This window comes from Anopheles cruzii, chromosome 3 (assembly GCF_943734635.1).
Source record: "Anopheles cruzii chromosome 3, idAnoCruzAS_RS32_06, whole genome shotgun sequence".
NCBI lineage: Eukaryota > Metazoa > Arthropoda > Insecta > Diptera > Culicidae > Anopheles > Anopheles cruzii.
Window position 1 is genome coordinate 31543419 of NC_069145.1, and position 13415 is coordinate 31556833.

General features: G+C 49.4%; 1 protein-coding gene across 1 annotated transcript; it reads left to right on the forward strand.

Annotated features, from left to right (window-relative positions):
* Positions 1 to 6305: 6305 nt before the first annotated feature.
* Positions 6306 to 10936, forward strand: LOC128274543 (prion-like-(Q/N-rich) domain-bearing protein 25). The gene is made up of 7 exons (XM_053012772.1): positions 6306 to 6354; positions 7779 to 8195; positions 8739 to 9026; positions 9101 to 9340; positions 9459 to 10034; positions 10159 to 10305; positions 10369 to 10936. Exons 1-7 carry the CDS (start codon positions 6306 to 6308, stop codon positions 10470 to 10472), a joined length of 1821 nt encoding a protein of 606 aa, XP_052868732.1. The 3' UTR covers positions 10473 to 10936.
* Positions 10937 to 13415: the final 2479 nt, after the last annotated feature.

Consider the following 13415-nt stretch of genomic DNA (forward strand, 5'->3'; position numbering starts at 1 on the left):
TCAACGATCATGTTGACGCAATTTCGTCGGTACTGAATCGAGAAAAATTAAATAAAATTCGGTTGTTTTTACCTACTTTCAAACGAAACTGCTCACCGGGTTTACAATGCGAAGTAAATTGGGAGCGTAGGGCGGAAGTGAGAGAATGAGCGAGTTAGTGAGCAAACAAGCGATCATTCGATGTGGGCCATACTATACTTTATTGCCTCTCTAAATGCCACAAGAGAGTCTGGTAAGGCCAATAGAGACCGCTTCGCAGAGAGTAAACGTAAAGGACAAAGCCGTCCGTTCCCACAAGCGCATCAGTTTTTGATGGAAAATATGGTGCAGCTCTCGGTGACGAGCAGTCAGTGTTGGAAAAGCTTCGGCAGCAGATAAACGAAGTATTCTGATAAGCAATCGATGTGCGCTTAGTCTGTCTGCTGCATACGGGCATAAGAGACGAACATTTTCACGGGCCGGTGCGTTGGTTTCTGTGCACACGTTTGTGCAAGCGTTTGCATAAATTAACATACAAATTTCACAAACTTTGTATCTGAGAACGTTGTTCATCCTTTTTCGGTGCATGTTTTGAAAGCAAAAAATGAAGCAAAAGTGACACAAAAGGTGATAAGTGTGTTTTTTTAAAATATTGTCTAAATAGTATTACGATGAGTAATCGAACCCGATTTAATTTACTTTTAAACCTGTGATTTGTTTTGCCGAAGGGCTTTGTAATAATTCACCACGGGGCTGTTGGAGGTTGCCGGCTATTTGAATTCACGTGGAGACGCCTGGTGTTTCACGATTTTGCTAATCAGGAACTGCAAAATGCGACAAATTGAACAAAGCCTTTAAGATTTATGAAAAAAGTCCTGAATTCGATTCGACTTAAAAGTAACGCGTGTGTTATAAGTGTTAGTTATTCCTAGCTACGCTAGTCGTGGCTCACAGTAACGATGCCAATATTGGCGCGACTCAAAAAACGGAACAACCATAGTTGCGCTCATTATCGGTAGTAATGGCACACAAACCCCCGAAAGGAACGGTAAACTTGCGAACGACCGAGAATGTAGTATCCAGTCCACCAATTCGGTCCAACTGTTTTACGACAAGACACAGCCACACAACGAGCCCGGTTCGGTTGCCGGTGACCGAGTTTTATTGCCTCAGAGAAGGGCCGAGTAAGGCCCATGGGCCATTGCCCGTTGCCCGCACGGCGGTACGGTGGCTGGTTGTGAAATATTAACCACAGGTTGAAATGGAAATTAAAACAGAGAGCGGGAAAAAGCGGGAAAACAAATGAAACAAATGGTACGCGGCGGGCCGAGGGCGGACCTCTGTGTGCTCGGCGAGCACACAGGTGGTAGTGTAGGTCCATGCTGGCCGGGGCCGTTTGCATGTTCACAGCTTGACGCGCACGCGACGAATGTATGTATGCTGCGTACGTACGGTAGTGACCATCGAAACGGTCGTCGTGGTCAGTGTTGGTCGAGTTGTGTGTCGGCCCCAGGGGCAGGCTTAACCCCTTTTCCGTTTCCGCGTGCCCAGGGCTTGTTCGGCTGCCCATCTTGCTCGCTGGTTCGACCCGATTCGAGCGCATTCGTAATCGTAATCGATCGTTGTAAAGGTTAACAGCAACAGTGCTCGACTCGTGTACCAGCTGTCGGAGTGACAAAAAAACGAAAACCACTGAGACAGTTCGTGATCGAAACGTGTGCATGAGACATCGGTGGCGAATGGTTGCTGGTAGATTGGTGAAAGTTTGCGTATGGAGTTCCTGAAACATAGACCCAGTTATGTAGTAAAGGTCAACATAGCCAAACAAATATTGCGTGCTGTATAGAAACGGTGACGATTGGGCACAGCCACTGGGTCCCCCTGGCCAATCATCAACCTACCACATGCCACATCCTGAGAGAGCGCGAAAAATCGAAATTCCCGACACCGCAGCGCCGCGGGTTAACGAGGCATTCAAATTAGACCGGCGCGTGGTGGCGAACCGGGGTGCTTCGGATTTTCGTTTGTCACAAAGCAGAAGAAAATCGCGCGTGGCACAATCATAACGGGAGCGGACGCCAGTGTGTAGTGTGGCGAAGTTAGCCGTTAGCCAGTTAGTCATGAAACGAAAGCAACGGCCTTCGGGCTTCTTAATGGACACGGACATGGGTACTAATTAACTAATTAACCACAGATAGCGGCGACACACCCTGGTGCTGCGAAACCTGGCTCGGTCGGGACGTTCCTCGGTCAGCCAGTACAGTAAGACACCGGCCCCGATGAGGCAGGCAGTGAAGTGAATGTGAAAAAGTGAGAGAAACAATCCCGGCACAGCCGGGTTTGCGAGTGCAAAATTGCTACCCACCAACGGTGAGGGTTGTCCAGTGAAAACCACACCAGCCACGATGGTCGCGTGCCCAACGAGTGGTAAAGGCGATACGCGAATGCAGTAGAATATTTTAGATGGTCCTTGGTGTGGTCTACCCCGGTAAGCGTTGTTTGCGTCAAAAAATCACTAAGATTTGGTCAGCACGCCATGGTGTTAGTTTACCGTGTACCGTTTCGATTTGCTTCGAACTAGGCCAATCGGCGAATAGATACATAAATAGAAGGCGCACTAGTGTGTGGATACTACTAGAAAGTATTTTTGATGTGACGAAACAATGAACGCAAATACTGCCCCAGTGTGTGTTCGGAAGAGAACTACAAATGACTCCAGAGTATAGGCTGCACCGTTGTTCACCCCATTGCTGAACACGATTGCCGAAAGCCCGCCAAAGGAAGCTGAAATCAAACTCAAACCACACCGTCAGCACCAGCATAACGCCAATTATTATGCGAGCTTTTATGCTTCGAATATCACTCTCCCTCATTGTGTATGTATCGTGTACGGTGAAGTGCTTTCCATTGTGCGGCTCCATTCATTGGGAAATGTTTCCACATTCACGGCGGTGGCACCGAAAGCGGGCCCCGAGAGGATACCAGAGCGCACATAATTTGTTTACCATATTTCGGCTCACGAATTGCTAACGAAGTTAGATCGTGTAAGAGTAGCGTTGTCGTTCCATTGGCCCAACTTTGAAAGAAAAAACAACAGGAAACAGGAGAAAGAATTCTCTTCCCGACGGTTGCTCGGTGAAGTGTACCGAACACGATAGGAACACAATTGCACAAGAACATAAAAATAGGTTGCCAACTGTATATTCACAATCGAATGATGTCTGAAAGTTTGACAGCTTTTCTAATGCTGCTGGCAGGCGGAATCCATGGCCCAAGCTTTCCCACCGCGGACGATAGAACTTCAGGGTTAATGTGATTTAAATTTAAACTGTGTGCGATGAAGATTTGGCAAACAAAATGATGGAAACGAACGATCAGCAGCGTTACTCCGCTAGCTCTGTCGTTCAAAAGGGAGCCGGCAATGTAGAACTAAATGGACAGTACTTCGAGTAATGCTTCCGGCGGGATTGGCGTTGTTTGCACTGAACGCCAGTAATTGAGGTGAGCAGCCAATTTTGCCGTGAAGCAGAATATTGATTCGATGTTATCGGATGTGGGAGAACCATGCGAATGCCAGTTCAGTTCCCGTACAATTCAAACAGCATTAAAATAAAAAGGCAGGAAGTCGGCCGGACGACATTCGCTAGAGATTCGAGTGCATGTGAAAAGGTGGCGGAGGGCAGAAAAAATATGGAATCGGAGAATGGATTTCGCAGTGGGGCGGAATAATTACGTTAGCCCGCTTTTCGGGCATCTGTCAACGTTTCCATAACGCTCAGCCAAAACCCTACAGCGCTGACGTCATAGGATGTTTGGACCCCACTACATCATCATGACGCCATCGCCGGCAGAAAGCGAAACAACCAAAATACAAACGAATCGTAAAAAAACCGAACCCAAGCCAAACCGGATGGCGGGAATAATCGATCCGTACAAAACCATGCAAGCGGAAAAATGGTCCCCATTTGCTTGCTTCCCGTTTCCTGGTCATTTCCATACCGATGCGGCCGATAAATGACGCCATGACGAATGGTCTACGGGGCCGGGCAGAGGCAAGGGCGGGCAGCCCTAGCATACTCGAGCGGTCAGTTTTTCCGGCATCGCACGCCATTATGATGCGATGGCTCGGATGGCTTGTACTGTCGCTCGGTCTTCGGCCGGTTTTATGCTGGAAAATTCTTTCCAGAAAAATGAGGCCAACCGTTTTTGCGACCCTAGGTTCCGGGAATCCGATTGGCACCGCCGTTACATTTGATTCCGAGCACCACCGACAATGACGTTGATTGTCCACGGCAGACGATAGTTGCTGCATAATTTACACTGTCAATCAGCACTGCTGTTCAATTATCCGTCTGGTAGAGTGGAGTTTGAGCCCCGGGCCGGTGTTTGAATCGATTGTTGACTGTACCACTGCCACGGTGGGAAGATTTACGTCCGCCGTCCTGGTTGGCAGTGGCCAACAGTGCTAAGGTATCGTTGATAGGGACAAGATTAAAGTGTGCTCCAGATTTGGCAACGGTGAACAACTTGAATGCGTCTGCTGAATGCATGGAACTTAAACTGATTACCTGAAAGGCGGAAATTGAAAGGTTGTGGCAAAAATAATTGTAGAATTGTGAACCAATGAGTTTGATGTTGATGGCAAAATGATGAAAATTATGCTCATTAGCTTTACTTTCTGCTATAACGGGACCTGCACATTACACATTAATGCTCGAATCCAAGTTCAAGTCCAAACATGCCGCCTTCCAATAGTTCCCGGGAAAATTACAAATCATTCGAAATCTACCGGCATTTTAGACAAACACACGTACACTAAGAGGTTTTAAACTAAAACGCACCCCATATTTTTTAAGAGGTCCAATATTTTGCCACGTTCAAAAGGAGTTTCTATAACCGCTTTATAATATTCAAAATACTGTTTAGCCCAGTGACATTACGTATTTAATTTTCAATTCTCGAGGCTCGCGAGGACGGCCGCATGATATTGTACGGGGGCCCTCTGACCAACTGACCTAGGACCGGCCACCGTTCGCTCGGTGATGAATGTGATTTCGCACAGAAGATTTATGAGAAACTGGACGCTAAATTATGGTTGGCCTCGTTTGGCGTTTTCACGAACGGTGCCTTTCGCTGCACGATTCCGATGGCCTTGGAAGTGGCCGCTTCGGTGTACCAAGCAAAGCCAAGCCGATATTAAATGCATCGTTACGGTGCTAGTGACCCTGCGGTCCAGTTGGTGGGCGTTTCACCGAGTTTGCGGTTGCGCCCGGTCGGCATCGCGGGAACATACTTTCTTGGCAAGGCACTTTCTTGAGCTTTCGTGAAGCACCCACCAGCCGGTGCCGGTGTCGTGTGCTGTGCTTCTTGCGTTCTGCGGAGCCATCGACATATGGCAAGCAGTCCAGTATTGACGGTGAAAGAAATGTCGTGGAATAATTATTGCCCTCGGGTGCAGGGTTTGCGGTGTGCCGTGTGGTGTTTTGTGGAACAAATCCTCGGTTTATCGTTGACCTGGCCTCTGGTTTGCCGGTTTGCCAGGGCATGATATGATGGCTTGAACTGCTGGAAAATCTTCACCTTGACCCGTCATTACCATCATCGTCTCCATCACCTCCGGGGTGGCTCGGGAGCGACAGGGATACCGCACCAACCGCGCAACCCGGATATGGTTGTAAGGATTAGACGAACCGGCACACCGAACGTGGTTCACCGTGGGCCGACGGAAAGGCTCGGTGTTAGTAGCATTGCGAGCGCGTAACCGATTCATTCTGCCCGCGATCGCGATGTGGCCCAACGTGCCCGGTTTGCTTTTTTTGGTCGCCTGCTGCCAGACCCTGGCCAGACAGTGTTCCGGGCAGCCGTTGGTGATCTGCTTTCAGGACCAAACGTACGATGAGGTCTCCATTCGTAAGTGTTCTAAGCCGGGGGCTTCTCCCGGAGTCGGTCCGTCATTGTTGACGACCTAATCATCGCGCTAGCCACTCGACCAGGGGCGATGATTAGGTCGGTGATTGTGGTGATTAAACTTGTTCCCTCGGCCCGTATCATAGCGTTCGATAAGCGATCGTCGGTGCTGCTGGACAGTGTGAAGATTACTGCTAGGAACAGGTGTTCACCGTCGAGATATTGACGTATGGTCAGCGTTGGGTCCATTGAAGAACCAGCAGGAGAGTTGGAGTGAGTGCGTGATAAGCTCAAAACAATTGGCTTAGAAGGAGTGTTTAAAGTCATCTTCAGGGCAGTGCACCGTTGAGTGTCGTTTGGCTATGATCGTTCGCAAACATAGTTGTTACCTGCGACAGTAACCGTTCACCTGTGCGAAAATGGCTCGGTTTTGGTTGACCGTGTGCTTTGTGTTACTGGTAGTGGAAGGTAACCACAGTTGAAAGCAGTTCTAAAGCTAACAGCGGGAATGTCTACTGAAGGAGATTGTAAAATGGGCAACATTATGTCCATTTCGTCGTTAATCTCGCTGTGTCGCGATTTTACGTTGAGCATGGGCAGTGACAGTAACTTGAAGGCATTTACCAAAACGAATGTGACGTCCGAACGAACGTGACGAATCCGTGATGCACATTCTATCTTATCAGTGTGACCAAGGGCCGTGTTCGATCGACTATTGAATACCGTTGCGAATTGGTTAGTGAATGAATCGTTTCGAAATTCAATGGGTGATTTCGTGACGTAGCTTGTTTGAGCGTTGGAAAAATTTCACCCATCGCCAGAAGTCTAGATTCGTCACAAAAAAGAGTTGCCATTTTTTTATTAAAACCGCGAGCATAGCCGGAACACTTCACTGAAACGAAACGTTTGTCTTATTTGTTGCACTGCTTAGAATAAGTAAAATTACAGAAAATCTTAGTTGGAGTCCTAGCGAAAGTTCCATAGCTTATGTTACGTTTATCTAATGCTACTAGAAGAATCTCTAACGGCTAATTCCTTGTGGCACGAGTGGCTAATCCCCAGTATTGTTCAGTATCTCTGATTGTAGCTGTAACGTGTAGTCTGATTTACCGCGTAGATACGTGCTTTTCGATGATTTTCCTCTATAAACGAATCATTCAAACTGTAAGGTAACCTTTACTATCCTTAAATTATGTAAAAACTAATAGAAAATGTTCTCAAATCCGTTAAATATGGTCCAAGTATCATGAATGTTTCTAAATTGGATTCTTCAAGAAATACTATATTTTTCTATATGTTCAGTATCCCACCGGCTGCCCAAACACCCAAATTATCCCGGCAGGATAAATTTAGTCTCACCCTGCCGCACGCGCCGCTGAATGCCACGCTAATGTGACAGGTTAGGATCAGCTTCGTTCGGTTTCTTTTTTCCTTCTCCTTATTAAAATTAACACAATCACGACAAAGGCAGGGCCTCGCCTGCCATCCGGTGGTGGGCCGAGGGATTCGTGACGAAAAGTCATAAAACCGAAAGACCTCACGCGACCTTGAGATTTGTCCGTGAAAAATGGGGTAAGGGTTTTGGGGCCAGGGGGCCAGGCGATGGGGAAGGCGCACCCCACAAAGGCCACCATTCCATGGAACCTTGGTGTACGCCTTCCCGGCGAGTCAGTGGCGGAAGTAGTCGTACCGAAAGCGCCAAGTACCCTGCCAATCGGTGGATCGGTATTCCGGGCGGGTTCCCTGCAATGGGAGTGTATGACGTGGTCGGCTTTGGGTCCCAAAATTGTCGTCAACCAAGCCCCATCGATCTATCTAGCTCGTGCGTTCGGGCGAATGTGGATTGTTGATTGGTTTCTGTTTCTTACGCGTTTCATCCCTCCCACCCACAGGTTCGCGGAGCGTTATTTGGCCATGCGAGGACAGCACCGATTGCAGCGATAAGGTCGACGCGGCGCGCTGTTCGATATTCGGCTACTGCCAGTGCCCGGCAGGACATGTCTTTTCCACCGACGTCACGCGCTGCCTGCCGGAGTCCGCGTATGGCGTAGCGTGTCAGGAGGCGGTCCAGTGCTCTCATATGCTCACCGGTGCCAGGTGCGAGGCCGGTGCTTGTACTTGTGACGGTGACTACACGTATGTCCGCGGCCGCTGCCGGAAACTGCTGGATCTCGGCAAGCCGTGCAGCGAGGATATCGATTGCTTCTTCAGCCACAACCGGGAGGCGGTCGTGTGCCACCGGGGCACGTGCGAGTGTGCCGAGGGCTTCTACCGGCGCAGCACCAACGTTTGCCGCCGGCTTGTGACGAGTGAGTGTTAGAGTTGTCTCACCGCAATTAGAGTAGGAACCTTCTGCTACTTGACCGCTCCAGGCGTCGGATTGGAATCTTCTGACAATCCACTGTGAGGCTCACTTGTGGTACATCGATTCGATTATCGATTGGCCGGGCAGTTTCAAACGATATGATGTCGCGTGATTTAACGTCGCAATCAAAAGTAGGTTAATGCGTTTTACGAAACCAATGCACATCGAACTTGTTGAACCGGCCTCGAGTGTTGTGAGTGGACTTCAATTTATTCACGTCACATCGCATAAAATAATTAAACCAATCGAAGCTACTGGTGTCTTTGAATGCAAGTACGCTGGTCATCTGTAGTCGAGCCGAGTGCTCTAAAAATATCTCCAGTTTAGCGCGGAAGAAGGTTTTTCGATTTTTTAGCGACAGGGGACGGTCCCTGCACCAGACAGTGCGCAATTAATTACGCAAATTGAATTAAATTTCCAGTAAACCCGATCGCGCGCCGATCACACCAACTGTCACTCTCGGTGTCACGGTAAACTTTCTCTGCAGATGGCGAACCATGCTTAGTGCACCAGGACTGTGACGGGGACAATCTCAGGTGCGAGTCCCAGATATGCACCGATGCGGCCGCACAAGCGAAGTCATTCCGCGATGTCGCCATACAGACCACGGATGCGATGGCGAAACCGGCCGGTCCGGACGGGACACCAGCGAAAGTGGACACGCGCGCTACCCGCGACGTCGAGACGAATACGGACGGGGTCGGCGCACCGAAACGGGTACAGATTGCGGTCACCAAGCGGTCGGCGAAGACAATCTGCGAAAAGTGTCGTCAATGTGAGTGCGAGTCGGCTGGTCGAGGGCCGGGCTTTCGGGAAAGGATACCCAAACTAACTAGGCTCTACTTTCAGTTGGAGATGCGTGCGTGGAGGAAGGGGTCGAGTGTCCGGAAGTGCCTTACTCGGTGTGCCGGATTGGGCAGTGCCACTGCAAGGAGGGTTACTACAACGCGCAGGGCCGATGCATGGCCGAGCTGGGCGAATACGCACACGACGAGCAGTACTGCGACAACGGCGCGGTGTTCCACAACAACCGCTGTGCCTGCCAGAATGACCAGTTCTACGACGTTAATATGCGCACGTGTCTGAAGCGTAAGCTATCTATGCATGGATTTAATTCTATTTTTGCACAGCTCCACCCTGGAGCGGTTCAGAGATTTCAGCTGCTGATTGGGCTCTGCTTCTTTCTTCCATTTGCCGCGCCGCGTAGCCGCTCTGGGCATCAACACATCCTGTACGCAGCAGAGCCAATGCTCACCGTACGGTGCCGCGTACTGTCCGAGTGAATCGCCAAAACGGTGCACCTGCCACGCGTACGCCGAGTACGACGAGGCTTCGCAGCTGTGCGTCGAAAAGCAAGGCTACGAGGCGCACTGCCAGCAGGACGCGGACTGTGAGCTGGAGAACGCACGGTGTTCGGAGGAGCAGACTTGCGTCTGCAAGCCGAGCTACTTCTACGTCAACGAGCGGTGCAAGGCGGCCAATGGCGGGTCCTGTGCGACGGCCGAAGACTGTGCGTTCGACGAGGCCGAGTGCTCGGAGGACGAATCGGAGGCGAACAGTGTGGCCAGCGACGGTCCGAAGCAGTGCCAGTGTAAGAGCGGCCACCAGTACCACGCGGGCAGCAACAAGTGCCTGAAGGTGGCGGAGCAGTACGAGGAGGACTGTAGCGTGGACGAGCAGTGCCAACCGCTGCTCGGCGAGCTGGGCCAGTGCATCGGGGCCAAGTGCCAGTGCAACGAGGGCGAACACCACTTCAAGGATGGCAAGTGCAACACGAAAGTTGGTACGATCTCATCGAAAAGCTGCCCCGTTGAGGGCTGCGGGCTCTCACGGAAGGGTCTCTTATCCTAATGGACTGCCGAACGCCGGTATGTGTTTGGTTTCTTTTTTCTCTTTTCCGGTTGCAGCTCTCGACGAACGGTGCGACAGGTCGAGCGAGTGCTTTGTAGAGGACCAGCAGGACAATGTCGAATGTCGCAATTCGGCTTGTCAGTGTAAGTTTGACTACTCCCCGGACGTGGAGCGGCAAAAGTGCATTAGACCTAGTGGCAAAAGTAGGACCCTTTTCTTCTTTTTGTGCTTCGACCGTTTGGCACTCACCTCCGTTCCATTTTCAGATTCTTCCGATCGTCCCAGTGCCCTGAAGGTGATTACTCTGATGCTTACTAGTGCCGCAGTGCTGATTACCGGCTCGGCGCTACGCGATGCATACTACGCCTAAGGATGCGATACCGGATGCTGAGCGTCTCCTCGCGCGCTGACCGTTCGGTGACTTGAGCGTTGTTAGTTTCTGTCATTGTCAACCAGCGTCAGGATGCGATGCATCGGTGGCTGCCAGGAGCATCGCAGTCTCCGGGTGGTCGTCGAATGCTGTGTAGTAGAATGTTAGTGACGCAGAATTGACTCGAACTCAACGGGAAAGGTGCAGAGAAACAAGAATAGCAATATGCCACTATTTATACACCAACCCGCACACCTGTAGCGATACCAACTCCCGTACGCCGCCAATCGGAGGGCTTGAGCTAAGAACCAACGTGTCACGTGTTCGTACTAGTAATAGGACTTTATCGTTGCGCGGTGCTACGAATGGACCAGTGGCGTACAGATACCGAATGGCTGACATTTCTGATATGCTGTAAGCTACGAAAACGATAGTAATAGTTTTAATAACAATAAAGCAATACATGCGGCTTCTGTAGCGGACCGTTCCCGTCGGGGTTTTCACTAACTGCTGTTACTGTGTGGGAAGAATTTACAATGAAAGATAAACTGTACCGTGAACACTAGGGCAGGTAAGGTCCTGAAAGGCTACTCCACTTAACTTTCATCTAAAAAGAGAATGTTTCTTTTTCACTAATTTAGATCCCTATTTTATGACTAATTTTCAGCAAAATCTAAAGGTATTTAACACCGTTTCACCGTTTCGCCGTAACTGCCTGGCTTCATAGCCAAATGAAACATTCGATGTTTTATCGATGTTTTCCTCGCCATTTCCCAAGACACAAAATTGAGTTTCTTTTCCGGCACTCGTTTTTGAGCTTTTCAGGTGAAGGGAAAACAAACCAACATGGGCTCCGTAACCTCCTTCGTCTTTTCTTGGAACGAGAGAGTCTGTTTGGCATTTTCATTGACGAAAAAAAATTAAAAACCAATGCCGGTTAACCAAAGTCATAATCAATCGAATGGCGAGGAACCCCTAGGAAGCATCGAATATTTGAAGGGTAACGTTTCCCAAAAAGCTCAATAAACGAGTACCGGAAAAGTAACTCACTTTTTGGGTGTTACATTTCCCTTGACGAGGAAAACATCGAGGAAACATCGAATGTTTCATGGCCGACGAATCTTTTGTTTCTATAAATTTGGCGCGTCATACTTATTGGGAAGTGGAAAGCTCACAGTTTAGCAACACACCCACTAGTAGCCACATTTCGGTTTTGGTTATGTTTGTTTTCAGTCTGAACCATAATGTGCTTTGACTGTCCGCAACACGGCGCTTCCGTGCGTCGAAGGGGCATTGCTGTTTGACGTCATGGGTTACGTGGTGAGCTCTTTAATTTTGCTGCCTTCCGGAACATTTCGCTCCGCGGGCGAGTCCAGCCCGAGCTTCCGGTGGCTCAAGGTGAAGGAACGCACGGAACAGCCTCGTAAATGACAGGCGGTTTTCGAGAAGCGGAATTCCAGGGGGTCTTCCTGGGACGGGCCGGGTCGAGCGTGACCGTTGACCGATGAGGTCGACCCGTAATCATATAGCGCTTATGATGTCATTAATGTAGATGGCTCGTTGCTGCGGGAAATTGATAACGAAGGGGCGAACGTTCGCTCGCAGGTTTATAAAAGCATTAAACATTAGGCATCGATAAGTGGCGGAGCGAACGTAAATTATGAACCCGATCTGATCGGGGCGGGAGCGTTACTGCTTTTTGCAACCCCAAAACGGGAAGTAAGCGTTTGCGGATGGAGTAGACTAACAAAAACATGAAACGTTTTACAAGGTTTAGCAACTGCCATAAATCAGCGGCAGTCTTACTAGCGTTTCGTGGTCAATTAAAACATGTGTGCCTCTACTGCCGCACGAGGGTCGCTCACAATTTGCAAGAATAATTATTACACGAATGGCACTTTTGCCCCAGCGTCCTGTACCTGGTGGTCGCTGCGTATGAAAAAAAGGCCACCGAGAAATAGGTCACTTTCATCGCACAAATCACGATACGTGGAACCCGCAGGGTTAGGGATTTCGTGGGCCTTTATCGTGATGCAGCGAAGGTCCACACGAAATAGGGTCGAGTTAATTCGATCGGAGTGCAATTTGTTGGCCCCATTCGGTGGGATCCTCGAGGAAGCGTTCTGGTAGAATAAAGAAAGCTTGCAGGGCGCAGCGTACGCTTTGGTGGGTTTACGTAATTGAAAAAGACAATCACGAACGCCTACGGAGTTGTAACAGGTTTTCAACGGGACATGCAATCGAATTACGGCGCACTTCCTGCTGTCTGCATGGTCGCAAAAGAGCAAGGGTAACGGCAGCTACCGAACAGCTATTTACACGATATTAGACGCGGAAAACCGTACACTTTTTTCCTTTATTTTAATTACTTTTTCCGGTACTGCAGATGCCACGGTTTCGACAGTTACTTGTGCGGTGCTACAATGTTGATAGACTGCTCCATTTATCGCACTGGTGCGGCAAGCAAACATCCGAACTCAATTGTTTCACCGGAGATCGAAAAATTACTCATGCAATATTCAACCATTGCGGGACGGCTTCTGATGCATTAGACAGTTGTTTGTGTGCATGGGTAAAGTGGGAAGTTTGGTTGGTTCACAGAATTCTAATAGCTATTTGCTTTCTAGTAATCCGCGTAGCTTATTAGCATGATTTTGGCAAATATTGTTCCTTAGTGCCAGTTAATGACCACCAGGCGTCTCCACGCCAGTGTTGTCCGAACTAAAGCTAGCACCGTGTTGCCAGCTGACAGCTCTCTTGGTCAGCAACCACTATCAGTTGGAGGACTATCGTTGAGAGAAGTCATTTTAATTCGAATGTAGCGTGACCTTCCAGTGGCACGCCTTTGGTGCGTCCCGTGCCGTGTAACCAGTCCACCAATCATGGCCCCAACGGTACTAATTAAAGCCACAGGAGGTACACGCTCTGCAGATACGTGCGTTA